At 47.4% G+C, this 27,742-nt stretch overlaps 7 protein-coding genes across 7 annotated transcripts; 4 read left to right on the forward strand and 3 right to left on the reverse strand.

Moving 5' to 3' along the window:
• Positions 1-1,576: 1,576 nt before the first annotated feature.
• On the reverse strand, positions 1,577-11,619 carry HETIRDRAFT_156836 (uncharacterized protein; the record flags this gene model as incomplete). Its single annotated transcript, XM_009553495.1, has 9 exons — positions 1,577-1,877; positions 1,952-3,221; positions 3,284-4,184; positions 4,245-5,276; positions 5,338-8,019; positions 8,054-8,143; positions 8,198-8,850; positions 8,901-11,279; positions 11,337-11,619. The coding sequence occupies 8 exons, from the start codon at positions 11,617-11,619 to the stop codon at positions 1,966-1,968; spliced, it is 9,276 nt and encodes a 3,091-aa protein (XP_009551790.1). The 3' UTR covers positions 1,577-1,877; positions 1,952-1,965.
• Positions 11,620-11,985: 366 nt separating this feature from the next.
• Positions 11,986-12,311, reverse strand: HETIRDRAFT_174968 (uncharacterized protein; the record flags this gene model as incomplete). Its single annotated transcript, XM_009553496.1, has 2 exons — positions 11,986-12,146; positions 12,206-12,311. The coding sequence occupies 2 exons, from the start codon at positions 12,309-12,311 to the stop codon at positions 11,986-11,988; spliced, it is 267 nt and encodes an 88-aa protein (XP_009551791.1).
• A 2,321-nt stretch (positions 12,312-14,632) lies between these two features.
• On the forward strand, positions 14,633-20,016 carry HETIRDRAFT_389945 (uncharacterized protein; the record flags this gene model as incomplete). The annotated part of the gene is made up of 21 exons (XM_009553497.1): positions 14,633-14,670; positions 14,724-14,859; positions 14,911-15,060; positions 15,110-15,475; positions 15,523-15,738; positions 15,788-16,273; positions 16,326-16,346; positions 16,407-16,497; positions 16,552-17,130; positions 17,182-17,466; positions 17,535-17,962; positions 18,016-18,262; positions 18,321-18,428; positions 18,489-18,736; positions 18,804-18,890; positions 18,945-19,013; positions 19,064-19,174; positions 19,226-19,349; positions 19,405-19,577; positions 19,638-19,825; positions 19,883-20,016. 21 exons carry the CDS (start codon positions 14,633-14,635, stop codon positions 19,950-19,952), a joined length of 4,221 nt encoding a protein of 1,406 aa, XP_009551792.1. The 3' UTR covers positions 19,953-20,016.
• A 2,338-nt stretch (positions 20,017-22,354) lies between these two features.
• On the forward strand, positions 22,355-22,519 carry HETIRDRAFT_327882 (uncharacterized protein; the record flags this gene model as incomplete). The annotated part of the gene is made up of 1 exon (XM_009553498.1): positions 22,355-22,519. A coding segment is annotated over one exon (165 nt), but the record flags the coding sequence as incomplete, so codon positions are not given.
• Positions 22,520-24,916: 2,397 nt separating this feature from the next.
• Positions 24,917-26,140, forward strand: HETIRDRAFT_328530 (uncharacterized protein; the record flags this gene model as incomplete). Its single annotated transcript, XM_009553499.1, has 1 exon — positions 24,917-26,140. One exon carries the CDS (start codon positions 24,917-24,919, stop codon positions 26,138-26,140), a length of 1,224 nt encoding a protein of 407 aa, XP_009551794.1.
• Positions 26,141-26,217: 77 nt separating this feature from the next.
• On the forward strand, positions 26,218-26,583 carry HETIRDRAFT_53014 (uncharacterized protein; the record flags this gene model as incomplete). The annotated part of the gene is made up of 1 exon (XM_009552867.1): positions 26,218-26,583. A coding segment is annotated over one exon (366 nt), but the record flags the coding sequence as incomplete, so codon positions are not given.
• An 807-nt stretch (positions 26,584-27,390) lies between these two features.
• HETIRDRAFT_329022 (uncharacterized protein) lies at positions 27,391-27,693 on the reverse strand (the record flags this gene model as incomplete). Its single annotated transcript, XM_009553500.1, is given in 2 exon segments — positions 27,391-27,548; positions 27,561-27,693. Coding segments are annotated over 2 exon segments (291 nt in total), but the record flags the coding sequence as incomplete, so codon positions are not given.
• Between the last annotated feature and the right edge of the window lie 49 nt (positions 27,694-27,742).

Here is a 27,742-nt window from a genome sequence, read left to right on the forward strand (position 1 = left end):
ACCCACAAAAATCCAAAGTGACCCAAATGTGCACTTGGGGTGCCCAGGGTCCTTTGAAAATTACAAAAATTACAGTAATTTATAGCTGTCAATTATGATTTGAAAATTACACAACAGAATTCCTGCAACACTAATTGAGGGCCATGTTTGGTCAAAACAAGGTTTTGTAACCCCGCCAACTTTAATGTCTTTGGCAAGGCAATAAGAGTATACAAATTTCAAAAAAGCAGAAGTCCTGCTATGTGTCTCTGGCTATTCTGACTGTTTCCAAATAAACTCATTTTTCTGCCTTGTCCCTGGCACAATATGGGCCACCTGGTCATATCAATGTCCAAAACTCATACTCGGCTTTGCAATCATAGATTGCTCATGTGTTGGACCATCACAGAATAGGTTCCCATTATGGTTATGGATAAGTTTGTAAGTTCCCTTTCATTTTGCTCAGTGTAGTATAGCTTCACACATGTGTTTTCTTTGCTGACATATTTGAACACGCATGATCACATCAGCAAACTGGGAGGTGTCTGTACCAACCTGGACAGACACTCCTAGGCCCCTAGATACCTTTAGCAAGTGCCCAATTAGACAGAGACAACGGTGTCTGAACAGCTATGTCCAGATGCACCATATTTGGAAATGGTTGGATAATTGTTGTCAGTAGAATGACTGCAAAAATCAATCTGCACCAGACAGGAATTGAACCCAGAATCTCTTGAATCATCTATCAGCTAAAAGCAATGTTAAGACCAGAATTATCCACTCCACTATATCCACTCCACTATATAGCCATAATATACTTCATCAACAACTAATACATATTGAGCTTTTTGAGAATTAGAAATAATTTTGGAATGCCTGAACTCAGTGAGGTGTCATTTATTTTCACATTTTTAGCACCTATTTATGGAAGAATTATGGTATATAATACATCATTTGAAAGCTATGATGCAGGGAAGTATCTCAATACCACTAACAAGCTGATATCTAACTGTTAACACCAATGACAATCCGATACATTACTAGGAGATTTTCTTCTCAGCTCTTATCTAAGGCTGTATCAAAAAACTCTGAAGCAGCACTGGCATTACATACACAGCCTTCCAAAAATGTCCCCCTAGTCAGCTTCTTGATAAAGCACCTTATCTGTCCAGATCTGGGCATACACAGACATCTAGCCAGATATCCCCAGATGACCTGAGCATTTGGGAGCATCTAGGGCTCTGATACTGGCTAGGACCGGTTATGAGTTTGCTGATGCAGCCTCATTTCTTGCAGATGTGTCCAAGCATGCCAATAAATACATAGTGCATGCTGGACTTTGTATACTTGGCGTGTGTTCCATGCACCACTGCACCAGTAGTGTGTCAACTTCAACTGATATCTGTGACATATTTAGCTGATACCCTTGTTGATATCACGTCCAGAATGACTGTGAGAGTCCAAGAGCTCCAGAACAGTACTTGACAAATCTCCGAAAACTTTCAACCTGCATTCTCAGACATGCATTTATGACGTTATTAAGGGCCTGAGACGCTCGAGACTCCGCATCTCCGTGATCTCAATAACTCTTTAAACAAAGAAGGTAGACAAGTGCATATCTATTGTATCAACATACACCCAAACGCAGACCCAAAAGCTAACTCAAAGACTTAATACGAACACGGGATCACTCATTTGAAATGGACGTAGAAGTAGTATGATGGCTTGCACCACAAGTGTTAACAGAGATATGGTGAGTTCAGGTGTGCCATTAGCCAAATGATCTGGCTACTAATGAATCTGTAGGCAAGGTCCGTTTTTCAGTCCTTCTAATAATCAATATCATAGACAAGCTTGATACTAGAAGTGAGCCTTTGCTCATGAGTTACACTAGTTCACTTGATATCCATATCAGCGTGCTATCCATGATCAGCGTGAGATCTAGATAAATATGAATGCTGATTAAACTCACCGGGCCACAGGAACCTATGACGCAAAATCATCTTCCGAAAGCAATCGCGCGTTCAAGATTTTACCTATGTGAGTGGTACGATACTCCATTCCCTTCCTCCTTAGTCCCACGAGCTCTTTCATTCGCGTCACTGGACTCTCCTCGAACAGGCAGATGTCCAACATCATGCCACGACGATCATTTGGCTTGATGAATCCATCGCTCTGGATCTCACTCTCTCCCACCGGCTTTTTTGTGTAGACACCCAGTAGTGCACAGAATCGTGTGTACGCCTCATAGCTGTCCAAGTATAATTGACCTGCTACCATGTTCAGCATTGATCTGATGACAGGCGGTGGCGGAGTCCAAGTATCTGGAAGAGAAGGGATGCAATAAAATTGGAGGTCCGAAAATTCTTTCATCGCTTTGGTGACGCGAGGTGTGTACTGATGAAGGTGAACGATGGTACTCCGGCGGATATCCGGAAGTAGAAGTTGGACCTCGTATGGACTCAAGACGACAAGGACCATTGCACCACTTCGAGTGCTAGACACAATCCAGTTCACTGGGCGTAAGTATTCTGAAAGTTCGGAGAGTGTTGATTTTCTTGTCGATGACTCAATCGTGGTCAGGAAGTCTCTGGTCGCCATCAGTTGTGATAGACAAGATTGGGCCCTTGAACCATTGACGCCTAAGAGCTTCGAAAGAGAACAGAACTCTGTGGAACCATTAGGTATGATCCCGGTTTTGACGAAAGCGACGACATCCTGATGCAGTCTGTGAGTGGCGGCCACCGCATTTGGCGGTCTTTGAACTTGCTGCTCTCTCTCGAGCTCATGGCTGACTTCTCGCTCTTGCTCTTCCTCTATGCTCGTGTCCGATATCGATGAAACCCCAAGGAACTCCAAGCGCTCGCGTAATGCAGGAAATTTCGAAGTGATGTGGTATATTTCGGATGACTTGTCCGTCGGAGAGAAGCCATACATCTCCTCCAGACTACGAGCCTCCGGCTGGCACCAGGCAGACCTAAGCTTCTCAATATCCCCAGACGATGAGAATCCAATATTCGCAGCCATTCGGTCCTGGTGGTCAAGGCCTTGCTGTGTCCAATGAGGGATATACCTCTGTATTTCGTCACATGTTTCCTCCATAGTCCAGAGCAAGATGTCGCGAACCCTGATTCTGTCAGTCGGACCTAGACCGGAGACTGCGCGGATGCGCATGTCAACTTCGAGAGGTGCGCAGAACATGACCGAGTGCCCGTTTCCGATTTTGCGCATCCGCATGCAGCCTTCGATGACTGGGATAAGCCCCAAAAGGGAGAAGCAAAATCAGGCGATCGGCAGTGCTCACCTTGTATTAGACGATCTTTCGTGACCTTTGGGCCCAATGTTACGGCAGCGCGGGAACTAGATGGTAGTTTGAGGTCCGTTCCCCTCGTATGAGCGTCATCCAGATATACGAGGCACTTGTCCAATTGCATGTTGAAGGGTGATGAGATGAATGATTCGAGTGAGCCATCCTGAGTGATGACAACTAGGTCGTCTTGGTCATTGAAGAATATAGCTGCGGGGACATCTGGTCTCAGTGATAGCCAGTTTTTAGCCAATTCGTCATTCTGGAGCTCTAGCATCTGTGCTCCAACGTCCAATAGCACCCGGACATCTCTATCCTCAACTACCAAACGCTCCAGGAAGCCTCTGGTTGACATACGACCCGAGTCACCTTCGGTACAAATATAGTGACCATTTTCCGGCCGTAAGAGGTGCATTAGCACCCGGGCATTCGTGCTGAGTTGTCCAATAGGATCCCGCTGCATGATGGAGGTTGGTAGGAGATATCGGCTGTCGTTCGTTCCGCTAAATCCTGTAGTGACATACTTCTTCGACTCTACAAGGTCCCACCCGGATGTTGCCATTTTCTGCGGAAACTCTTTGGCCTCTTTTGGGAAGACGATTTGAGAGAGAAAAAAGTCAATGACGGCGTGATTCTTGTGAAATAGAGGGAATAAAAAACATCTGAACTGCTCTCCATCTTGAGTGTTAATGCCATCTACCTGGCGGAGAGCCATAGGAATATCTTGATTGTGGTGGATCCACTCGTCGTACTCCAGAGTCGGATTATCAAGTTTGAAGAGAAGATCAAAGCACTGATGCAGTTGTGCTTCGGTCAAACCACCGTAATAGTAGCTGAGGCATGTCAAGGCCACAGCGACATCAGGATGGCCGAACTCTGATCTGATACTTGGTGTATCCTGTTGTTAGATTAAATATGAGATATCGACTGCACAGTTCAGGTGACTTTCTTGGCTCACCTTTGCACGGTAGGGCACAGCTAACATGGAACGATCTGGATCAAGTCCATAATCGACCCTCCAGCGCTTCTCCTTGAGCACATGGATAATGATCCCATGAGCCAGCAAACCGCGCAACAATAGAAGGCCTTTCCAAAAGACGCCACTGCAGTAGCTTCGAAGCATGCAATCATCCTGAGCTTGACAAGATTTCTCAGTGATAAAGCGAAGAGCGGCTTCACGAACTGTCTGAGGCAGTAACGCGAATGTCAAAGTAGAAAATCCCCGAGAGATGACAGCCTCCGCGATCCATGAAGTGAGAGCATTTGCGGCATTGTCGCCTAAAATTCGAATGATAGGAAAACTTGCGGCCGAAGAATTCCGCACGAGTTCTACTCCTCCAGGAAATTGCTGCTGTAAATTGTAGGCGTACTTTTGTATTAAGGAAAAAATTTGTTGAATACTCGTCCAGCGATTGGGGTGATCCTCGAGGGGCCTTTGATCTCCGATCGTGTATACAAGCTGGTACCGGACATGGAGGACTTCATCGCTTTCATCTAGAATATCTCGCACTACATCATTCATCCAAGTCTGAAATTGTCTAACCTTAGGCGCCAGTTTGCGGTGGTCCGGATCTTTTGAACGAAGTTGACAATCGACTCCCATCAATTTGAATGATAAGATGTGCTCTGGCTGCACAACTAGTACTCCACCCTCACGAAGACATTGCTCGTAGAGGATCGAGAACAGTTGAACTTCGTGAGATCCCATCTTGACATCCCGTGAGAACGGCATACAGTAGATGCGACGGTTAACAAGACCGCACAACCGCTCGAGAAGAAGATTGAACATCTGGTTTGCTAGCGGTTTCAGGACGACAACGCGAACCAGAGCCCTTGTGTTTGCTAGCGCGGCTGCGACTATTGGCACAATCACAGACGACTTTCCTTCTCCCATATTCAGCTGGAGGACAGTGCTTTTGCTCGAGGAAGGCAGCATCATTTCCTTGGCTACGAGAGCCTGGATTGGTCGGATGAGAAAGTCACCTTCGATCTGAAAATTGAAATGGGGACTTGAGTGATTGGTGACTCATTGACGAGAAGTAAGTACGCACCTGGATAAGCAACCAGTCAGGATAGTCCAACGCATTTTGCTGATCAAACAGAGTATTCGCCAATTCTTTGTAGAATGCATCAACAGCCATAGCCAAAGCAAAATGAACTAGACGTGCAGAACGTTGGTACTCAATGATCGCCTGAGCGAAGGTGATGATCACTGCTTTCCATCGACTATTGAGTTTGTCCCGATGCGGAAACGCAAGCATGCTCAAGATTGAGCGGGGTATGATGACTGGCCAAAGTCCTGCCCTGTGTAGGATTTGCTCGCTTGGTATCGAGTGCGATGGTGACAAAGACTGACAGATCATACGAAATATGACTCCCACACGGTGATCGCATTGGTCGCGATATTGAAAAAGCTCTTGTAGTGTCGCGGAAGGAATTGAACTAGGAAAATTCAGGGAGGATTGCACACGGAGATCCTTTAAGCTATCCTCTAACTCTCGCCCATATTGGTGATGAAGTTTATCACCCCGATCATTTCGAAATTTGGCGATGAGCTTCTGTAAATAGCTAGGGTCTGCAATGTTATCAGGTTGTCCAGATGCCTGCGAGGCTCCCCAGAACATGCTCGGTAGGGGTTCCACATCTGGCGCAAGTATACGGTCGAGGAGTCCATGAATGGTAACGAAGGCATCAGGGGACACTCTTTGGTGCTGACGACAGGGGATAAACGTGTACACCGCTATGTCTGCTGCAAATGGGCTTGTCCGACCAGCCAAAATGATCTCTTCGACTCGTTCAATATGGAGGCGGAGTTGCCGGTTCTTGAAGCAGGAGTGGAATAGTTGACGGATCCCGGCCATGCATGCTGAAATTTTGAACCAGCTGTGGTATGCACCATTACTCGGTGGCAGTTGAGGATCATCGCAAGGCCATTGTTCCATCAGATCATTGACAAGGGATTCGGCCAGAGATACAACCTGAGAATTGTGATGGATACGACGTCGCAGCCGTAAGCTTTCGGGGGTCTCCTTCCATTCAGCCGAAAGACGAGCCGATGGACTATCCTCCAGCGAAAAAGCAGCGGATATGATTTTCTTGAGAACTATGGCTCGGCTAGGTTTGAAACCGTCCGAAAGGTCATAAGACGCATACGAGGGGGGATCTATGTGGCATAGAGCAGGAGTAGTCGCGAATGCTAATAGGATAGGAACAAATTCTCGAAGGAGGGGTGAGCCGTAGGTCATCGCAGAAAGACTGAGTGTTAGCCTATACTGTTTCCTGCGAGAATCTGTGCGCTTGCGACAGAGATTGTATAATGAAATCCAAGCATCGGAAAGGGTTAGTCGTAACCAGCTCCGGTTGTAGGACAAATCTAATAGATTCATCGATTGAGAAGCAACTGACCCAGATCCCAGAGATGAAAGTAGCTTGGAGCTGTATGGTTTGAGCGAGGTGGCGAATGACCACATCATGACCATCCGTGAAGTACTGAACACGGCTGATTCATCCTTGGTTCCATTTGTAGCGATAATGTCTGACCGGGAAGGGTAGTAAGAATCGGTGGAAATAAATGATGTGAAGCGCGTCGAACTGTCGGCAGAATAATAGCACGAACTCCGTTGTGCAGCACGGTCCTGTAAGAACCCGTGTCGCTGGTCATCGCTGACACTCATTGCGAAAGCAAGATTTGAAGTCTGGAATATGTGCAGTTTTTCTGCATAATCGGATATTAGATGTGCAGCAGAATGAAATCCTCTGTGCTGAGAGAGAGATGGAAGGTTAGACCAGTTGACTGTTTGCATTACCTTGAGATGACGAGGGTAGAACGATCTGCTAGGTGTCAACAAGCTGATTAGTTCTAACAGGTTTGCCTCAACCGAACTGAACCTCTGAAAAGATAGACAGCCAGACGAGCACAATTCCTGCAGTGATTCTTCCGTTCCGGTACGTCCTGTCAAAGGGTCTGGGAGACAGTGGCTGCTGATTGCATGAAGGTAGATTTTGAATAACTTGCTAGCCAGATTCACGTTGCCTGCAAGATAACCGAGATGACTGTCAACCTTGTATTGGTGATACAAGACGCGGTTCGAAGTTCCTGTATCAATGGTGATAACTGGATGGTTTCCTTGGATCGCAACATTGATTTTGCCTTGCGGGATGAGAACACGTCGAGATTGGGATATCCGATCGGGATTGCTGCCTTGTTCTCTTAAAACCAGTATGTTTTGGAGGCCGAACATCGTCCCACAGGACTGATTATCATCGATAATCATACCTGGAAGGTTTTGAGACTCGAGTTCCCCTTCCGCTGTTAAGCTGAATGAAAGTCCCAGCCGTGGAAGTCGTACTGAGACGCAGTTTGTGTTCATCTCGTACATGATGGTGAGGAACTTCGCTGACTCGAGCGGCTGCAGGCGTTTAGAGATCATGTCGAATGTGGGGCTGTACGTGTCGACAAGCAACATGGACGATTCACCATATATCATTGTTGAGCTATCGGTTGAGAATCGAATGTGCCAGTTCGTAGGGGACGAGGTCCACAGGTTGTCAAGGGGTCTCAATTCAAGATCACCAGTTCGTAGATTGAACCAGTGAGCATGACCCTCAACCAGCAACGTCGGTAGATCTCCGAACAGCCTTGTATGTGGAATAAGCTCCAGAATATCTTCGCTGCTTTCCCGCTTGGATCGAATAACAAGGCGATTCTCAGATGCGTGTAGGACAAAGTAGACCTGTAAACTGGTTTAGATTCCAAACAATTGAGACATTGTCGAGGCTCGCCTGGTGTTCATGAACAGAGGCACGACTTGCATACTCCATCCCTGGCATATCTGAAGGAACTACATCCAGAATTTTCTGGGAAAATATATCAATGGAAGGACTCAACAGTTTTTGATCGAAGGGACCTACCTGACCAAAGATACGGATATATGTGGAATGCTGAACAATGCCACGAGGGAGGCGACCCAATGGCTTTCCGTCGACCAGGAGTCTCCCTTCAAGCAAGTTGAGATGAACGGTTTGCGGCATGTTACTCGCATACTTTGTCGTAGTCTGAGTCTCTAACCATCGAGAGTTTGGTGTAGACATCTTCAGCCAACCAGCAGGGATATATGCAGTCCATAGAGAAAGAATTGCGTTATCCATTCCTCGTCGATCCTGTCGAACACGCTGTGCTAAGAAACGCTCAAGATAATGTGACAGTCGTCGATCACGATAGAGCAGCTTGAGTAAATCTGGGGGGGCGGCTTGCAATGCCAAAGGAGTGTTGTCGTGAACGATGATCGCGCATTCAAGCGCAATGGCAGTATCATCTGCAGACTCAAGCAAATACCGGAGATGATGAGGATCCACGTCAAATGTCGCGCGACAAGTTGCTGCCATGGCACATGTACTCAGTTGTAATTCGAGAGCTTCGCTCTCTTCATGACTATCTTGGAGTTTCGAAGCCAGCTGGCGCGTCCATTGAGCAGTGATAGCGCGGGCCCGACGCAATAGCATGTAAGATTTCTGATGGATATCTGGGTCACTCGCGGAAGCCAAGAGGCGATTGGCAAGGAATACTTGGGATATTCGGTGAGAACAGTGATAATCAACGAAATCAGAGACATACTGATGGTTCTCGCTGTGACACCTCCAAGCCAATTTGATTCAACACTCGTCAAGAGGCTCCCCAGTCCATTGAGTAGCACGAGCCCGAATTCTTTGTTCTCAAGATCCTCGTGCCATCTCCGGCGTTCTCCATCTTGGGATAAAGGTCCTATTTGCCACGCAGCTTGAGTAAAGAGCGAATGAACCTCTTCACGATTGAAATTAAGAGAATTGGAGACGATCTCTCGAGCAATATTCATCCACTGTAGCAGAGGCCCGCTGCGCAAGCTAGCGAAGGCGATGTGCTCGTGAATGCTAAGCGCCTTCGGGCAGTTAGTTTGGTTAGCCAAGACTTTATTGGTTGTATGGTCTGTCCCTTCGATGGCACATTGTAAGCCTTGATACGGTCCTTCCGAGGGGAGCTTCATAGTACAATACTGGGAAATGTTAGAGTCAGAGAAAGGCCCAGCAGCCCAAGCACCCCGAGATTGATCGTAGAGCCTGAAATGTAAACCGTTGTTGACACAGACGGAAGATTCGTTAGCAGGAATGGATGTAGTCTTGTAATGAGATTGTGAAAATGATTTCGTTAACGATGCAAGTGTGATCCGGACAGATCGCTTGGCCCATTGGGTAAGGCCAGGATACATACACAGGACGACGTGAGGAGATGCTCCCGTAACACGACTCGATAAGCCAAGATCCCAAAGGATTCGAAGCGTTGAAGACCTCCACAACTGGAAAATCTCTGGGCAATTCAATTCGAAAGTTACAGCTTCTGCGAGCAACTCTGTATCCGGAAGCGGCCATTCGTGCACTGCAATGGTCATAGCTTTCGCCAATTTCTCCAATTTGCATTTCGGACACTTCCTCGGACGGTGTGTATCATTGACAGTATATGTGTGACTCATCGATGAGGCCGTTGTGGTACGTTGTGTATGCAAGGCATTTTGTGAAGCAAGTTCTTCACACTTTTTCTTCCGTTGCTCCGTTGCATGATGCTCGATTCGTGCTTTGAGGGACTGAAGGTCTAATGACTGGGCGAAGAAACGAACAGAGAACGTCTTCCTGTCCACCTTGTCCGAGAAGATCGATTGTTTGGAAGTGACGCGCTCGTGACGGCCACGCAGGTATGTCTCTACGGCTGCTGATCGCCGCAACGGGCGAGAATGACGTAGAAGCAGTGGCTCGATGAATGTCATGGGGATTTCTGGGGAATATTCCTGTAGGAGTGGGCAATGCACCAAAGCTACCTTGTCGATGGCAACCCATAGTTCCATGATAATCAGGATCATCAAAGACAGATCTTCGGGGCTCGAGGAGTAGTGCTGCATAGCAAACTCGAAATATTGTGTAAGGCATGAGGCCAATGTAGTACCGGTGGAAGTATCATCAATGTTTCGAGACAGCCACGAATCTAGATGGATGTCTACAAGTTCTTCGAAGTCCGCCTGAGCAACGTACGGGTCATCGTTGAACATCTTCGACAACCCATTACCCTCCAATGATTGAAAACCACTAAGCGCTCCCAGTCGCGGAGCCTGAGATGGCTTGAATTGTGTTGACGACATTCGACGGGGATCAGGATTGAGGACCTGTGAAAGATAGCCACCGGAATCTCTCAGCGAAAGAACAGTGTCGCTAGCGATATCAAGAGTCTCGGGAGCCCAAAACGAAGAATGCTCTTGTGCGCGCTGGATCGCAGTCCAACGGCCCTGTAATATGACCTCGACTGCGTTCCCTGTTGCTTGTACTTCCTTCAGAACAAAATCAAGTGCAGAAGATCCCAGCTTGTAGGCTCGGCGGCTCGTCTTGGCCCTCATACAGAAAATCAAGTCACTGCTGAAGTCGAATCCAAGGCATAGATGAAGAAGGTGCGAGTGGAAAAAAAGAATGAACGATTTATAGTCATTGATGTCCTCGAGGGAAGTTTGAATTGCGACACGGATGATGAGCCACAGACCAGACCTCCGCCAAGGTTTGTATGCATCCTTCCAGAGGACATCGTCGGCAATCCTCTTGCTGATGCGACGCACTGTCGCTCCCTGTCCCATCCCACGCAAGATTCCGACAAGAAGCTGGGAAATATATCGCGGGTCCTGGGTGTCGCGCTCTTCGACGACCTTCGAACCCGCCTTCGTCGTCGTGGGCGCCGAATCCAAGTTATCGGCGTCCATCTGCATAATGAACGACGCAAGCTCCTCTTGGAATCCCCCATCATTGAATACATCGTTTGGAATTTCCACTGCAGGCCCGGGATAGGAGCAAATCAACTTCCCTTCCGTCCCCATGACCATTGCAGCCGCTGGCGAAACTTCGAAAATCTCGAACACAGTCTTTTCGGCGTACTTTCGAACGATGATCGCAGCGTTCTGTGCTCGAACATACAGTGCAAGGATGTCTATATGAACCGATGATCAACTTCTTGTGCAACAACGCAGTCCAAACATGAGCTTACCATCAACTGCCATCAATGCAAGATCCTCCTTCAATCTATCGAGGCTTGGTAGATCCGTGAATCGATAGATATGTTCGAGCATCCTAACGATGGGATCCCAGCAACGACGGTGAGTAGCATCTAACCGATCTCTATATTCCTTGGCGATATCGCCAGCCAAGCGAGATAATGCAACGACATGTGGTTGCTTGATGTCATCTTTTTGTGGTAACTTTGGTGGTAGAAAGACGTGGTTCGAGAGGTATGAGAGATTGTCGTAATTGACATATGAGAATCCCGCCATCGAGTGGATGTTGAAGGATGAGTGAGTCCTGAAAAAACACGAGGTGGTGAGCCTCATGCCCACCTGCAGTTCTCGGTAACTTACTTCTCGACAGACTCCTGGATGTAAACGGACTGTAGTCTATTTGTAAAGCCAATATCCAGTCTCGGAATCAGCTCATGACTCCGGACTTACATGAGTCCACTACTCGCCTCGTGCATCAGTCTATCATGCTCCGGAGAGTTCCGTTATGCCCTTCCATGAGTGGCAAATTGAAGATTCATCCTATCTCGACTAGAAGGACGTGAGGATGCTGACATAGTATTCATAGGGCTAAGTCAGAAAGGCGGCGACTTTGACTGACCTTTTAACATACCGACCCGAAACTCACCACGCGAGCGACTGTAGCAACATTTCAACATCGTGAGAGGCCACGAGAATTTGCGTTGATACCGATTTTGGCAGGCGCACGTTGAGAATGCAGGGTCGATCACGTACAATGGATCTATTTATGTCAGACACGATGTGAGGCACCAGGAGGCATCTACCTTTAGCAAAGATAACAGTTTCAGTCTCTCCGAAGCCATGAACGGCGAAGAACACATACTTTGTTTTCTCGACTTGCGCAGCCTGATCTTCGAAAATTTGGCAATCAGTAGGTCGCCGAGAGTCGAGCTGCAGATTGGTATTGCTAAGCTTGGTGTATATTCCATGAAACTGGATGATTTCGGGTTTGGCAATTAGATGATGAGATCCGGCAGTACTAGTTGAGGAAAGCGAAATGCGCTGTGCCAGACCAGGTCGTGCGCCAAACACACGACAAATAAAATTTGTCACGCCCTTTGTCACGCCGCGCCTGTTCCCAGCCCAGACCATCGACCCTCTTCCTTTCTCCTCATCATCGCTTCATCTCCTCGTTTTCTCCCAGAAGCAGCTAATCAACCGAATCTTGACACATTTTCCAACCCTTACCCCCAAAGATCCGCTCATCGACCCCACGATCATCTCACAATCCTTTCCCGTCGGGCTTTCGCAGCATACTTGTCGAAATCACAGATGGAAGCCGAGAAACGCCTCCCGAGGTGATCATACCCCCGTTTTTTACACGCCCAAGATTACGTGGACATTCACATAGATGAGGCGCGTCGTACATGCTGGTAACAGTGTTCAGGGAGCGGCATCGTGCGCGGGCTGGTGAGTCCTTTGTGCTTGTCGCAGGTTACGCTTCGCACGTGGACGCTGGCGTCGGGCATAACCTAGTCGTCTCGTCGCCATACGTCAGGCGAGCCCGCGGTGATGATCAATAGTTGACTGGTGCTCATGCCTTGTGAATACAGTTGCCTCAGAGATCGTCATCTCCGTATATCTCGACTACGTGTTTCCCTTTCACTTTACGGTACGTGTTACATCTCACGCAACAGCTCTCTTTCACGCACGCTAGAAGGGTGCGTTATGGCTCTTCTATATAAGATGGGAGGCTACGAACGAGATTCTACGCACAAATCTTTAGTCTACGTCAACAGATTGTCGCAAAGCACGTACGCACAGAGGAAGTCTTTGAGCGCATCTGTCGGTTTCGGTATCATGCATTGCTCTATGACTTCAGCTGGAAATGACCTTGCGACCGGCCTAACTTTTGTCTTAGCTGATTTCAAGTCATTTCGAGAGTATGTGTTAAACATATTTCAAGCACTTGCGCTTCGATGATTAACCTCTAGAGGTGACCAGAGAGAAATGTGCCTACGAGAAAGCGCAGTGCCACATACGCGCGGATTATCTGTTCCCTATTTTCCACAGCAAATCATTTCATGCCGAAGCTGCAGTCAATGTCAGTACGGTTTCCTCCATCGCTGACATCACCGAGCTGGATGGGTTGGAGCTGGTATTCTGTGATCACAGCTATCGCCCGTCTTAAAAGTCTAAAACGCAGCTCTAGGCAGACTTGATCCAGTCTATGTAACAAAGTATGGTATTCCGACTTTTACTATGCAGTATGCCATCGCAGCACGAGTCTTGCAGAATCACAAGGTGAAGGATAAGGGGCGAGCCATGATCATATCACCCTAAAGACTCGCTTATACCACTCAGGGTTTTTTTAACAGATGCAGATTCTCGATGTTTCAGATGGCGAAGTGATTCCTGTGAAAAGCGAGGCTGGGCATAGCACGAGTGGATGCAAAATGCGCGAAATGATTTAGATTTGGGCATAAGTGAATTTTGGGAACAAGCGAAGGGGTATGGAGACCCTCATTGTATCTGCAAGCTGGTTGACGTATGCGCATGGCAGATGAGTATCCTTTGAAACCGTGGCTATGCTGTGAACCATGAGGATGGCCATGAACTATGAGGTCGTAGAGTAACCTACAGGATGATGATGCTTTCGGGACCCGCTTCTCAAATCCAAAGACGAGGCGTTAAGGCGCCGCAGATGAAAGCAAACTGATCCCAGACTTTTAGGTCAGCCCGAGAGATGGATGGGGGATGGGTTGATCATCGACTAATTGTGGCTGTCGAATGCGAGGACCTTGTAAGAACGTAACTAGAAAGATGGCGTCTCTCAGGAGGCTCAGGGAGCTGATGGAGCAGACTCACCTGTCAATGGGGCCTCTTATCACGCTATTTGTCTTCCATGGATGATCTCAGAGCACGCACGAGCTATTGCTTCCTGTCGCAGAAGCTGAATCCATAGTTTCTGAATGACGAGGAAGGGTGAAGAAGACATCCCATTGAGAGATGGTAGACAAGAAAACGCGTTTTCAGGTTGGAATGGAAGCAGAATGGACCACCGGGTGCGTCGGAGGATAGATTGAAATCAAGTGCAGATTGATTTGATTATAGTCTGCATACCTTCAATCCTTAGCTGCACGTTCAAGTTCCTGATATCTGTGACCTACATACGAGCAAACTGCAATGAGTGACTCTCAACGAAACGGGATATAACTTTGGCGCGGAGCCTAAATATGTTCCGCTTTGCCGTATGGAAGATGTCGAGTTCACCCGAACTGACCCCCCCATCTCTTGCCGGCTAGTAACCATGAAAGAAACCGTATCCGCCACCGTACCTAAGGTCATGTACGTGCTGTTGATGTCAATGATGCAAGCTTGTGTTGATAAGTTCTAAAAAGCAAACATCTGCAGTTCACAACATTCAATGCACAGGATATTGTCAAAATCTCGGAATTCCAGGTCACACATCGTGATTTGTATACAGCAAGCTCTGAGCGTGCACCGGCGAAGGACGGAATGTTAGATCGACGGCTGGTACGTGAACATCCTATTGTATCAGTAAATTGAGCTGAAGGTACATCTCAGGGCACGGTGGAGAAATCTGCATTCTGTGAGACGTGCGGACTGAACTCAGTCGACTGTGTCGGCCACTACGCGTACATCAAGCTCGTCGTCCCTGTCTTTCACATCGGTTACTTCAAGCATACAATTGGCGTCCTTCAATGTATATGCAAGGTGCGTTTCATCTATATATCGCTACAATCTGCTCTAGCTTCCACGTAAGACTTGTGCACGAGTGCTTCTCGAAGAATCTGAGCGCCGTGCGTTTCTCAAGCGCTTCCGCCGTCCCAACCTTGAGAATGTACATCGTCTTGCAATTGTCAAAGCATTGAACACTGCTGCACGCAAGAAGATCTATTGCCCATTCTGTTCCGCAATAAATGGCGTTGTAAAAAAGGCAGGGGCGCTGAAGGTCATCCATGATAAATTTAGAGCAAAGAAGACGGCAGATGATTTGGAGAAGTGGAAGGGGACGTTTGCATCAGCGATTGCAGCCCAAAAAGAGTTGGGGATGTACATTCACAAAACCGTACACGAGGATCTAAATCCCCTCAAGGCCTTAGACTTGTTCAAAAGGATATCGGATGAGGTACGTTGCTCGCGGCGATACAGGATGTATTCTGATGACATTATCAGGATTGTGAACTCCTTGGCCTACGCCCGGAACACAATCGACCGGAGGAATATATCTGGCAGTATATATCTGTCCCTCCTGTTTGCATACGTCCATCTGTTGCCCAAGACGGTGCCTCAAACGAGGATGACCTCACTGTCAAGTTGACCGAGATTGTCTTCACGAACGCCCTTCTCAAGCAAGGTATCGCGAAGGGTGCGCCTACCGCGCAGTTCATGGTGCGCTTGCCTCCGGTGCAGAAGACAATGTCATCTAACCGGCCTGTAGGAGCAATGGGAATTCTTGCAGCTTTCCGTAGCTATGTACATCAACTCGGAAATGCCCGGCGTCCCTTCACAAATGGGCCAGAAACCCATTCGTGGATTCTGTCAGCGGCTCAAGGGGAAGCAGGGTCGCTTTCGGGGTAATCTGTCAGGGAAGCGCGTTGACTTCTCCGGTCGCACCGTGATTTCCCCTGACCCTAACTTGCGTATCGACGAAGTCGCGGTGCCCGAGCGGATTGCCAAGATCCTTACCTACCCAGAGCGCGTTACAATGTTCAATATCGAGAAACTCCGCCAGGCAGTACGGAATGGGTGCGATGTCCATCCGGGCGCGAACTATGTGACAGCAAGCAACAGCGGTTTCAAAAAATACCTCAAGTTCGGGAACCGGAATGCGATCGCAGATGGCCTGCGGTATGGCGACGTTGTTGAGCGACATATTGTCGACGGTGACGTGGCACTGTTCAACCGCCAGCCAAGTCTACATAAGGTATATCAGTTACTCAGACCCACGACTAAGCTGATACTTATCATGCTACTAGATCTCCATCATGTGTCACAGGGTATGTCATTGAATCGATATGACTATTTTCGTGGCCCTCACCCCCGGGTCCCGACACTAGGTTAGAGTTCGACCATGGCGGACGTTCCGCCTCAACGAGTGCGTATGTGGACCATACAACGCCGACTTCGACGGAGATGAGATGAACCTGCGTACGCGCTTTTGCAGTTCTCGTTAATATTCCCGAATTGACCTACAGCCTGTAGATATTCCTCAGACGGAAGAAGCTCGCACTGAGGCTCTCGAACTCATGAGCGTTAAAAAAAACACCGTCACTCCGCGTAATGGCGAGCCTGTAATTGCAGCAATCCAAGATTTCATCACAGCTTCATATCTCCTCAGCCTACGTGATAACTTTCTCGATCGGCGTCAATTCACACAAATTTGCTCCTACTTGGCTGACGCTGACCTCCATATCGATATTCCTCCACCTACCATCTGGAAGCCGGTGCAGCTATGGACGGGTAAACAAGTGTTCAACGTGCTCATGCGGCCAAACAAGCGGTCGAACGTCTTGGTCAACGTCGAAAGCAGGTGCAAGGAGATGATCAAGCCAAATGCAAAATGCTACTCGATCAGGATGCATACGGTCGCGCCAGATCTATCTCCAAATGACGGCTGGTTGGTTATTGTCAACAGCGAGATCATGTGTGGTGTGGTGGACAAAGCGATCGTTGGAGGTGGGAAGAAAACGTCGATGTTCAGTGTCATCCTGAGAGATTATGGGCATGAAGTGGCCGCAGTGACCATGAATCGGCTGGCTAAGCTCTCTGCACGGTGGTTAGGTGCGCGTGCCACTCTCTCATCCTAGTGAAGTTGACTCAAATCCTTCGCAGCAAATTTTGGCTTTTCGTTAGGTATCAACGATGTCATCCCCGGTCCCATTCTTTCCCACAAAAAGGACGAGCTTGTCGAAACTGCATATGCAAAATGTTTGGACTTAATCACGCTTGCCAAGATGGGAAAGCTTAACAACAAGCCCGGATGTAACCAGGAGCAGACTCTCGAGAGCGAGATCGCGGGAGTACTGAACAAGGTTCGTGACGATGTCGCGGCCATTTGTATGAAGGAGTTAAGCCGACACAATGCGCCACTAATCATGGCAACATGCGGCTCGAAAGGTCTGCTGCCGTTTATTTAATATACAAACCCTTGTTTTGTACGTAGCTCCAACTCACGATATGCACAGGCTCCACCGTCAACGTTTGTCAGATGGTCTCATGCGTCGGGCAACAAATTATCTCCGGTCAGCGCATTCCTGATGGATTTCAGGACCGCACCCTTCCGCACTTTCCGAAGAAGTCGCGAGAGCCGCCATCCAAGGGGTTCGTTCGCAATTCATTCTACTCGGGCCTCTCCCCGACAGAGTTCTTCCACCACGCTATGACTGGACGCGATGGCCTTACTGACACTGCGGTGAAGACAGCGGAAACAGGGTATATGCAACGACGGCTGATGAAGGCCATGGAAGACCTGACAACGTACTATGATCTGTCAGTGAGGAATGCGGTTGGAGGCGTGGTGCAGTTTACATTTGGCGGCGATGGGTTGGATCCAGCATGTTTGGAGGGCGATTCGCAGCCAATTGATTTTGTGCGAGCGTGGAAACACGCCGGAGTGCGTCAAACCTATTTGCGGTCATGTTTTTTCCTTCGACAACCTTGATACAGGCTACTACTTCACGCTCAGCGCGTGGCTTGCTTCCGTACGAGATCATGGAAATCGTGGACCAAGAACTTTCGCAGCCGAAGTTCCTACGCGATTGCACGGCGGTCTACATTGCAACTATCCGCAACTTTATTCAAGATCATGTTATTCAGCCCCTGGTTGATGCACGAAGGAGCCGCGGAATGTTCGAGGCTCTGGAGCGCAACAGCGAGTGGGATGAGGACACCGACTTGTCGATAGGCGCGTCAGGTAAACGTAGCCGCTGGATAATCATGATTATTGGTCCGCTAAACTAGTTAGCATGCAGACGTAGATGAAGCCTTTGTTGACAAGATATCCAGGATTACGCAGGAGCAACTGACGACATTTCTCTATATGGCTTGGATAAAGTACACCAAAGCAAAAATCGAGCCTGGTATACCCATTCTCCTCTTTCCTCTCCAGCGTACATTGACCTATGCCTTTCTCGCGATAGGATCCACCGTTGGCGCTGTTGGCGCTCAGTCTATCGGCGAGCCTGGCACTCAGATGACGCTCAAGACGTTCCATTTTGCTGGCGTCGCAACCATGAATGTCACACTCGGCGTACCACGAATAAAAGAGATCATCAATGCGGCCAAGATTATCAGCACACCTATCATCAGCTGTAAGCTCGTCACAGCGGACTCGGAGGCTTCGGCTCGGATCGTGAAGGGAAGATTAGAAAAGACGCTTCTGGGAGATGTGAGTGCTGTAATGCATCGCCATCATCTAGGTGTCATTTTCAGGTAGCCTTATGTCTGCCCCGCAGGTTGCAGCAGTGATAGAAGAGGCTTGGGCACCTGAGTACATGTACATTGGTGTCCTCATTGACATGGAAAGCGTGCAGAAGCTCCAGGTTCGTGGTCCCCTTTATCGCAACGGAGAACGCTCAATATCAACAACATGTTAGCTTGAATTGACTCTTGACGATGTCAAGTGGGCGATCGTTGCCTCCCGGAAGCTCAAGATTAAGCAAGAGGTCAGTGTAGCATCTACTTACATGACAATCTGCATCTGATGGATCAGCAGAGTATAACTATTCTCCCTCTTCGAAATCGTCTCAGAATATACATCGACGGGCTCGATAAATATTACCGCATGTGCGAAATCAAACGAGCTCTACCCAGCATTGTAGTAAAGGTAGATCTTGCCACTCACAGCCTTCGAACACACCTCACTCTCCCTGCTCAGGGTGTTGCTACGATCTCGCGTGCGGTTATCAATAAGATCGAGCGTGACAACGAGCGCGGCAAGAAGGGCAACAACGAGCTACTCGTCGAGGGATGTGGCTTGAAGAAGGTCATGGTGACTGAAGGTCTGACCGAGTCGCTTGCTGCAAACATAACTTAGCCTAAAAGAATACTTTTCAGGCATTGTTGGAGAACAGGTGACGACCAATCATGTGATTGAGGCCGCACAGGTTCTAGGTATCGAATCCGCGCGACAAACAATTATCGACGAGATCCAGTTCACGATGCAGTCGCATGGGATGAGCATCGATCCTCGGCATGTCATGCTGCTTGGAGATATCATGACCTATAAGGTCTGTCTGATTTTCTTCGATTCGACCTTCGCCAAACCACAACACATTTCAATTGCACAGGGCGAAGTACTGGGCATCACCCGCTTCGGTGTGGCGAAAATGAAGGACAGCGTCCTGATGCTCTCGTCGTTTGAGAAGACGACGGACCACCTGTTTGATGCGTCAGCATGTAGCAAGATGGACAGTATCGCCGGTGTGTCTGAAAGCATCATCATGGGAAACCCAGCTGCCAATTGCGGGACGTCCATGTATGTCCTGTTTCTTGCTTGCTAATTCCTGCTTTATCGACCTGACCTCTATGACAGGCCTGCGTTGATTTCTCCCGCCCCGGCGCTGAGCAAGCCGCGGAAGCTGTTATTCGAAAGTTCTCTTTGATATCTATGCTTTTTTTTGTCTTCAATCTTGGTAAATGAATGTATATCAGGCCGATTCCTTAATTATGTCCCAGAAATACAGGGTAAGAGCCCGATAAAGAGACGCCGAGGAGCCATGCATATTACAGACTGTATGTAGAGACACTGAGGTTGGTACACATCGGAGAAGATTTTTGCCTGGATATGCTATTGTTGCGTGATGTGTCCTCAGACTGTGTATATAGGGCCCAGGCTGATCATTCGCGCGCATTTACATGCTATACGCGAGATAATGTTACCTATACAATGAAAATTCGCTTTGGGTGGACATCGAGACCCAGTTCCATCATGATAAACGCAAACGCAAATATATGTTGATTCAGAACTAGTCGTACATCAAAAATTGTCAGGAGTTGGTACAAATAGCAAACATATAGGACAATACTGCATTCTTAATGCCGGCTCGACGGGGTCAGTGAGAAGTGCTGGAGGGGAATGACGATCAAGCCTGGATATGAAACACTTAAAGGAGGAGCACTCGCCAACGGAGGAGCATCAACATTAAACATGAACATGGTTCAAAACAATATGCCTGCCTCGTTCCGGCATGCAGTGAGAGTTGCACCTGCTACCATCAATCTTGTTGGGACCATAGTACCAAGCTATAGGGATGCTGGATCCCTAAAAATGGACAGAACAATTGAGAGTGGTCAGCTGCCACATAACATGTGACCATGGAATATAAAAACTCACATTGTCCAGTTTGGAGAGCAGATTGATGTTCGCCCTCCCAACTGTGAATTCGAAGATCTTGTCAATGTTAGCCCCAGGATGGATTCAAAGTCCAAGAACCCTGCTAATACTGTGGTTGTGGATGACCTTGTAGGCATCCTCGAGAAATACCTAAGCAGCTGCATTGTTAATTGACAGTGATATGCTAGAGGTGGCTCTAAGTGCTGAGCATAACACTAAAACAACCTCTAATGCAGGTGGTGCTGGAGCTAGTATCTGATACACAAGGAATTGTTAGTGATAACTTTAGAAATTGATGGCACACTGGGAAGCAGTGAGGAGTGTGAGATTATAGCACCCGGACAGTTTCGGGACTACACCAAACACTGACCAAACGTTCGGTCGGTCATGTTGGCAATTTGGTTGGTAACAAGAAGATAGTGTCACAGCCAACAACTATGTGCTTCAAGAGCCACACAGGACTCTGACAATATGCAAGGGAGGACAAGGGATATGAGTGAAGAGACAAGTACAAACGTGAACAAGGCTGAATAACGAGGATGACAAGTTTTTGGGAGTTGATGAAGATGATTTCAATGGTTGAGACAAGTGCAAATGAGCTCTGAACTGTGGGGTGCAAAAGCTGGTTTATTCCAGAGTTGTATGTAGGTTTTTATAATAAACAGAGCCCCTAAGTAAAATATTGAACATGAAATGAGAGTAAGTGTTGAATGGGTGCCTATTACGAACTGCTCGTTCGATAACCCCAAGAGTAGGAGGTTCTTCCCTAGGTCACTCGTAGAGAGAGGGTAGAACGATGGTCTCAACTGTACGTGTAGCACAGGAGCCAGAGATGTATTGCGATGTAGCAATGAAGAGTACTGTAGAATGACAGTACTGGAATGAAGAGTCCTGTATGTGAAGATATAGGAGAAACGAAGAGAATAGACTAAAGATCCTCAGCCTACTCTATGGGCCTTTTATACTACTTTAGGAAATAGGGCGTGAGAATACTGTATATGTATCCGTAGGTATTCTGTAAGTCGTCTCTCTCAATAACGACTACTCTTGTGCTTCTCCGTTCGTCTCCTTCCGGCCAGGAAAGACTAGGAGCTCAATGCCCAGTGTGTGAGTAGTTTGTAAGGCGGCATTCTATGCCCGTCGCAATATGGCTCGTGATACTCGACCAACAATAAGGTGATCCATTGGGAGTGGATGACCAAGGTTATTATCTGTACCTTGTTGTATGCCTCAACTTCATGAGGCCGCTTGATATTTGTGATGATCGTGTCGGTATAGACCGCCGTTAAGGCCTGACAGAATGTGATCATAACAGTGCCAAGCCCTAGTGATCAGAGAAGATAAGAAGATAGGTGGGATGTCCATATGGGTTCCAAAGGTAATAAGGTAAAAGGTGATCAGCAATGGCAAAATCCCAAATGTTTAGGATCCGTCACCTGAGTGTAGATAGCAGAAACAGGTGTTGGCAAGCCAATGACAATAAAGAAGAAGTAATGTACAACTAGGGTGGCCAAGTAATGGTGCAAGATCACATTTGACCAACCATGCAGAAGTCAGGAAGATAAGCAATAAGGACTGACTGACTCCCGGAGCACATTGGCTGACCTGGAATACTGGCTCTGATCTCATAAACACCTTATTGTAACACTCCTGTGTAGTCATGGTAAGTACGTGAAGTGTGGGCCAAGTGCTGCCAAATGTCCTTTAGTGGGTTATGGTTGGTTAAGTAGGGACCGACCATGTTTAGTAATAGTTGGCATCTTTGGTACTTATCTAGCACTGTTCAGTGTCTCCTCAAAGCTTCCCAAATACCTTTCTCAGACCCTAGCATGGTGATACGCTAGAGGTGGCTCTAAGTGCCAAGCACAACACCAAAACAACCTCTAATGCAAGGGTGCTGGAGCTAGTATCTGATACACAAGGAATCATTAGTGAGGACTTTAGAAATAAATGGCGCACTGAGAAGCAGCGAGGAGTGTGAGATTATAGCACCCGAACGGTTTCAGGACTGCATCGGACACTGACCAAACATTCGGTCGGTTGTGTTGGCAATTCAGTCAGTAACAAGAAAGTAGTGCATTTGGAAAACCATCCCTTTGTATTAAGCTCTAATTAGTTCTATTTATGCATAATTAAGAACGATTAGGATTAGATATTTTTAGCTTACCCCCCCTCTAAACCTGTTCTAATTAGACATAATTTTCCTAAATTAGGAATTATTAGGATTCATTATAACTTCAAATTTCGGAAAAATAATAATAAATCAAGCATCACAGTTCTCATAGCCTTCTTATAAAGTCATGTCTATTAGAGCACTAGTTCAATACCTAAACACAGAATATACCTTATAACAAACCTGCCTTCTGCTAGAGTTGAACCAACAACCTCATGTATGCAAGCACCCAGGACAGATGCTCTAAGCCACTAAGCCACAAAGTCTAAGATATGAACTTGGTAATCTAAATAAGTAGACATAATATAGGCAACCTCAATATCTCTGATTTTATTTAACATTTATCTTTCCTCTATCTTATAAATAAATAGGTCAATAAATACCTAAAAAGTCGGGTCTTTTAGGATTTAGTTTAAACACCAGCTAAGAAGATAATAAACTAATGGAAAATCAATAATACACTTTATATTGGATAAAAATAAATTATGGCACTTTCACACTTTGGACTAAGAATGTGTAAAACTATGATTGAGTGTAATATTCAATAGGACTCTACTAGTATAGACAATGCTACCTGAATTTGCAAATTTGATCAAAACATAATTATGAATAATCAAGATCCAATAAGAGAGAGGGGTTTTCCAAATAGCCATTAGTGAGGTAGAAGGTGGGGACAAGAGTATATGTATGGCATGCCTATATATAAATAAGCACAAGATCGTTAGAGGTGATCTTAATATGCTTAATGCATATATTTCCTATATGGCAGGCAAATATATCATTTTGGCACCACATACCAACATGACTGTCTTTTCCACAGCCTAACAGCTAGAGGAAAACACCAAGTTTGAGCATCTTCTGTATATTAAGGCAATGAACAATATAATTAGTGCTAAAAATTGTAATATCAATAGTGATAATGATTGTGTGCTGCACAAGACAGTATTAGCCACTATACTAATAGACAAGGTGTCATGATCACGTTCTGTCGGGCCTTAACGGCGGTCTATCCTGACACGATCATCACAAATATCAAGCGGCCTCACAAGGTGAGGCGTACAACAAGGTACAGATAGTAACCTTGGTCATCTACTCCCAATGGATCACCTTATCATTGGTCGAGTATCACGGGCCTATTGCGTAGCGGGCATGGAACGCCGCCTTACAAACTACTCACACATCGGGCATTGAGCTCCTAGTCATTCCTGGCTGGAAGGAGACTAACGGAGAAGCACAAGAGTAGTCGTTATTGAGAGAGACGACTTACAGAATACCTACGGATACATATACGGTATTCTCACGCCCTACTTCCTAAAGTAGTATAAAAGGCCCATAGAGTAGGCTGAGGTTCTTCAGTCTATTCTCTTCGTTCAGTACTGTCTTCCTACAGTACTCCTTCGTTCCCCTGTATCTTCACATACAGGGACCTTCTACCCTTTCATTGCTACACTGCAATACACTCCTGGCTCCTGTGCTACACGTACAGTCGAGACCATCGTTCCCCACATCCTCCACGAGTGACCTAGGGAAGAACCTCCTACTCTTGGGGTTACCGAACGAGCAGTTCGTAACACTAGAATAGACTCTTCTGCCCCTACCTTGCTCGCACTAGCTTGCTGCCACACTCTCTCTCATAACCTTCCTTGGTGGGGATAATAGACCCCCATTAAGAGAGTGTTACTACACACACTCTGGAGCAAGACCTAGGCCAGGAATATCCACCCGGCACTAGACGTATCAATAACCGATTCCGTCACAACAATCGCCCTATCCGGCGTGAAGGGGACTTCTGGGTCTACGAAGACAACAACAGATACGCCCCTCCGAATTACGATAACTGCTCATACCGAAACGGGCGTTATTACTTCACCCTTGAAGATGGAACAGAGGAAGAGGATATTTGGAACGAAACAGAAGCTCAGTGGGAACTAGCCCCACAATACAGGGAACCGGCGCCGGTAATCCCCGAAGACTCGGAGCAAGAGGAAACAACCTTGGAATCAGACTCCGACTCACCAGACCAAACACCGATCAACACCCGAAACGAACCACTCACCGAAATGTCGGGACAAGCTTCGACTTCTACAGACCCCCCTTCCGCAACAGTACAACCCGGAAGAGGAAAAGTCAAACTCCCAGACAACTACACAGGCAACCGCATCGAATCCCAGAAATTCATGCTCCAATGCCTTCTTCTTTTCGCAGCAGAATCCGATCAGTACAAGACCAATCAAGACAAGATATCCCTGGTGCTCTCATGCATGAGATATGGCATGGCAGGAGCTTGGGCCGAGAACTTCCTTCTCAAATTAGTAGGAGCGGACCCCCCCACTGATCTAGGAACCTGGAGGGACTTTTTAACAAAGTTCAAGCTCCAATTTAGGGAGACAGGCAAGGCCGATAAAGTGCGAAGCGTACTCATGGCCTTCTCCCAAGGACGAATGACGGTTGATGAATACTCCAACCAATTCATTCTCATTGCTGCCGATGCCGACATCTCCGACAAGGAGCAAGTCCCCTACTTCCAACGTGGGTTAGACCCGCGCGTCATGGATAAAATATATGACAAGGAAGTTCAACCAAAGGACACCATTCAGGACTGGATTAACACAGCCTGCGAAATAAACGGACGACTCAGAGCCAGATCCGCTCAAAAGGCCATCCTTGCCAACTCCACCTCCTTTCGCAGCGATTATCTGAATCATTTCCATACCCAACCAGCCGTCCGTTATAACTCCATAACTGCCCCTCGCAGAATGAACAACCAGGTGGTCGACATGGACATTGACGCTACCAGAAAGCGTAACACCGAAAGTCAAAAGAGAAAATTTGACGGCAAGCGAACCACCTCCTGTTCTAACTGTGGAAAGCCAGGGCACTCTAGTGCTGACTGTTGGTCACCACGTAGAGGCGTTCATCCAGTTCGAGGAAACTCGAAGAGACGCATGGGTACGACAGAGAGAAGAAACCGCACAGCTGATTTGGAGGGAGAAGACGACGCACCCGCTATGGGAGACCAAGCAGGAATATATCGAGGAATGGAGACAGAGAATGTTCCTCGCAACGACCAGCGGGTACCACAACCTGGTCCTTCAATGGAACGTTCTCACTCTACCTCATCCGGACGACCCCAAACGAACCATGGGCAACACACTATGTTACCTAACGGACGACGGGGAGACGGAAGCGTCAGTCATTCTGCTCGAATCGGAGCAGTGCTCGGAGAATTAGGAGAAGATGAAGCCAGAGAAGTAATCTTGGGACACGCGGAGCATTTTTCCTGACCTCTCCCTCACCAGCAAAGGAGAGAGGTCAAGGACGACCTGAGTTTGATGCCCGCACTTGTATTCGTATCGGAGCAATGAACGACCATATCATCACTCCCATACGCCTGAACATGAAAGTATCAAACAGGAGTCAATACGGTAGAGCAAAGGCAACCATCGATTCGGCATGCGAAGGGGTTATAGTAAACGAAACTTGGGTCAGGAGACATTGTTTCCCCACCTATACACTCAACAACCCCATTTGTGTCCGGAACGTCGATGACACCATTAACAAAGCAGGTCTCATCCGATCTGCCTTGGATGTAAACCTCACCATTCGGGACATCAATGGACGAACGCATACTGAGTGCGTCCAGATGTTTATCTCCAATCTAGGGAAGGACGACCTTATCCTAGGAACAGATTGGTTGAAATACCATGATCCCTCCATTGAATGGAGGCGACGTGAAGTGCACTTTGATCGGTGCCCCCAGAAATGCCAACAACCGCATGGGTTTACTAGGGCAAGGGAAGAACCGCAAAATAAAAGGCGGTTATCAGACGTGGAGCCACGGCACAAACCACGCATTAACGAGCGCGAAAAACAGCGCCTAGAACATCTCCGAAGATTATCGGAAGATGTAGGACTCCGCGATCATAGCGGAACGTTTGGCATCCAACTACGAGCATACCTCAAAAGGAAATGGCTCCTACAGGACATAAGGAAATATGCAGAAGAGAAACGAAAAGCTCAAGCCAAGCCATCTCTTTCACCAAACAGGGGAGAACCTGATCTCCCAGATAAAACCTCAGGAAAACAGGCCATAGAGGAACCAGTAATTCGGAAACTGGCTCCCGAACCGTCAGGATTTGCCAGCTTCGACCAGGACTTGGAGGACAAAATCGTCGTCACCAATCTAAAGGAAAGAGTTCCCAAGGCGCATCATGAATTTTTGGACATTTTCAGTGAACAAAAGTCGCAGCGACTCCCAGAACACACTTATTGGGACCACGCCATAGATCTGAAACCGACTTTCAAACCTCAAGTACCAAAAATCTACGCCTTGAGCCCAAAGAAACATGATGAACTAGGGAAATTCATCAAGGAACACCTCACTCGGGGGACCATCCGTCGATCCACCTCACAAACGGCAGCCCCATTTTTCTTTATAGGAAAGAAAGATGGAAAACTGCGCCCGGTACAGGACTATCGCCATTTGAACTCGTACACCATCCCAAATGTGTGCCCCCTTCCACTGATCCAAGAACTATTGGACGTGATCAAAGGGGCCACCATTTTCAGCAAATTGGATGTACGATGGGGATACAACAATATACGAATCAAAAAAGGCGACGAGTGGAAGGCAGCTTTCATCACTCCGCTGGGTTCCTACGAACCTACGGTGATGTTCTTCGGCCTCACCAACTCACCAGCCACCTTCCAGGCCATGATGAACATGATCTTCAGAGAACTCATCACAGCCCGAAAAATAACTGTATATATGGACGACATCCTCATCTTCTCCAAAAACATGGCAGAGCACATTCAAGTCCTGAACCAAGTTTTCCAGATCTTACACGACAACGACCTCTACTTGAAACCAGAAAAATGCGAGTTTT

This window comes from Heterobasidion irregulare, assembly GCF_000320585.1.
Source record: "Heterobasidion irregulare TC 32-1 unplaced genomic scaffold scaffold_11, whole genome shotgun sequence".
NCBI classification, from domain to species: Eukaryota; Fungi; Basidiomycota; class Agaricomycetes; order Russulales; family Bondarzewiaceae; genus Heterobasidion; species Heterobasidion irregulare.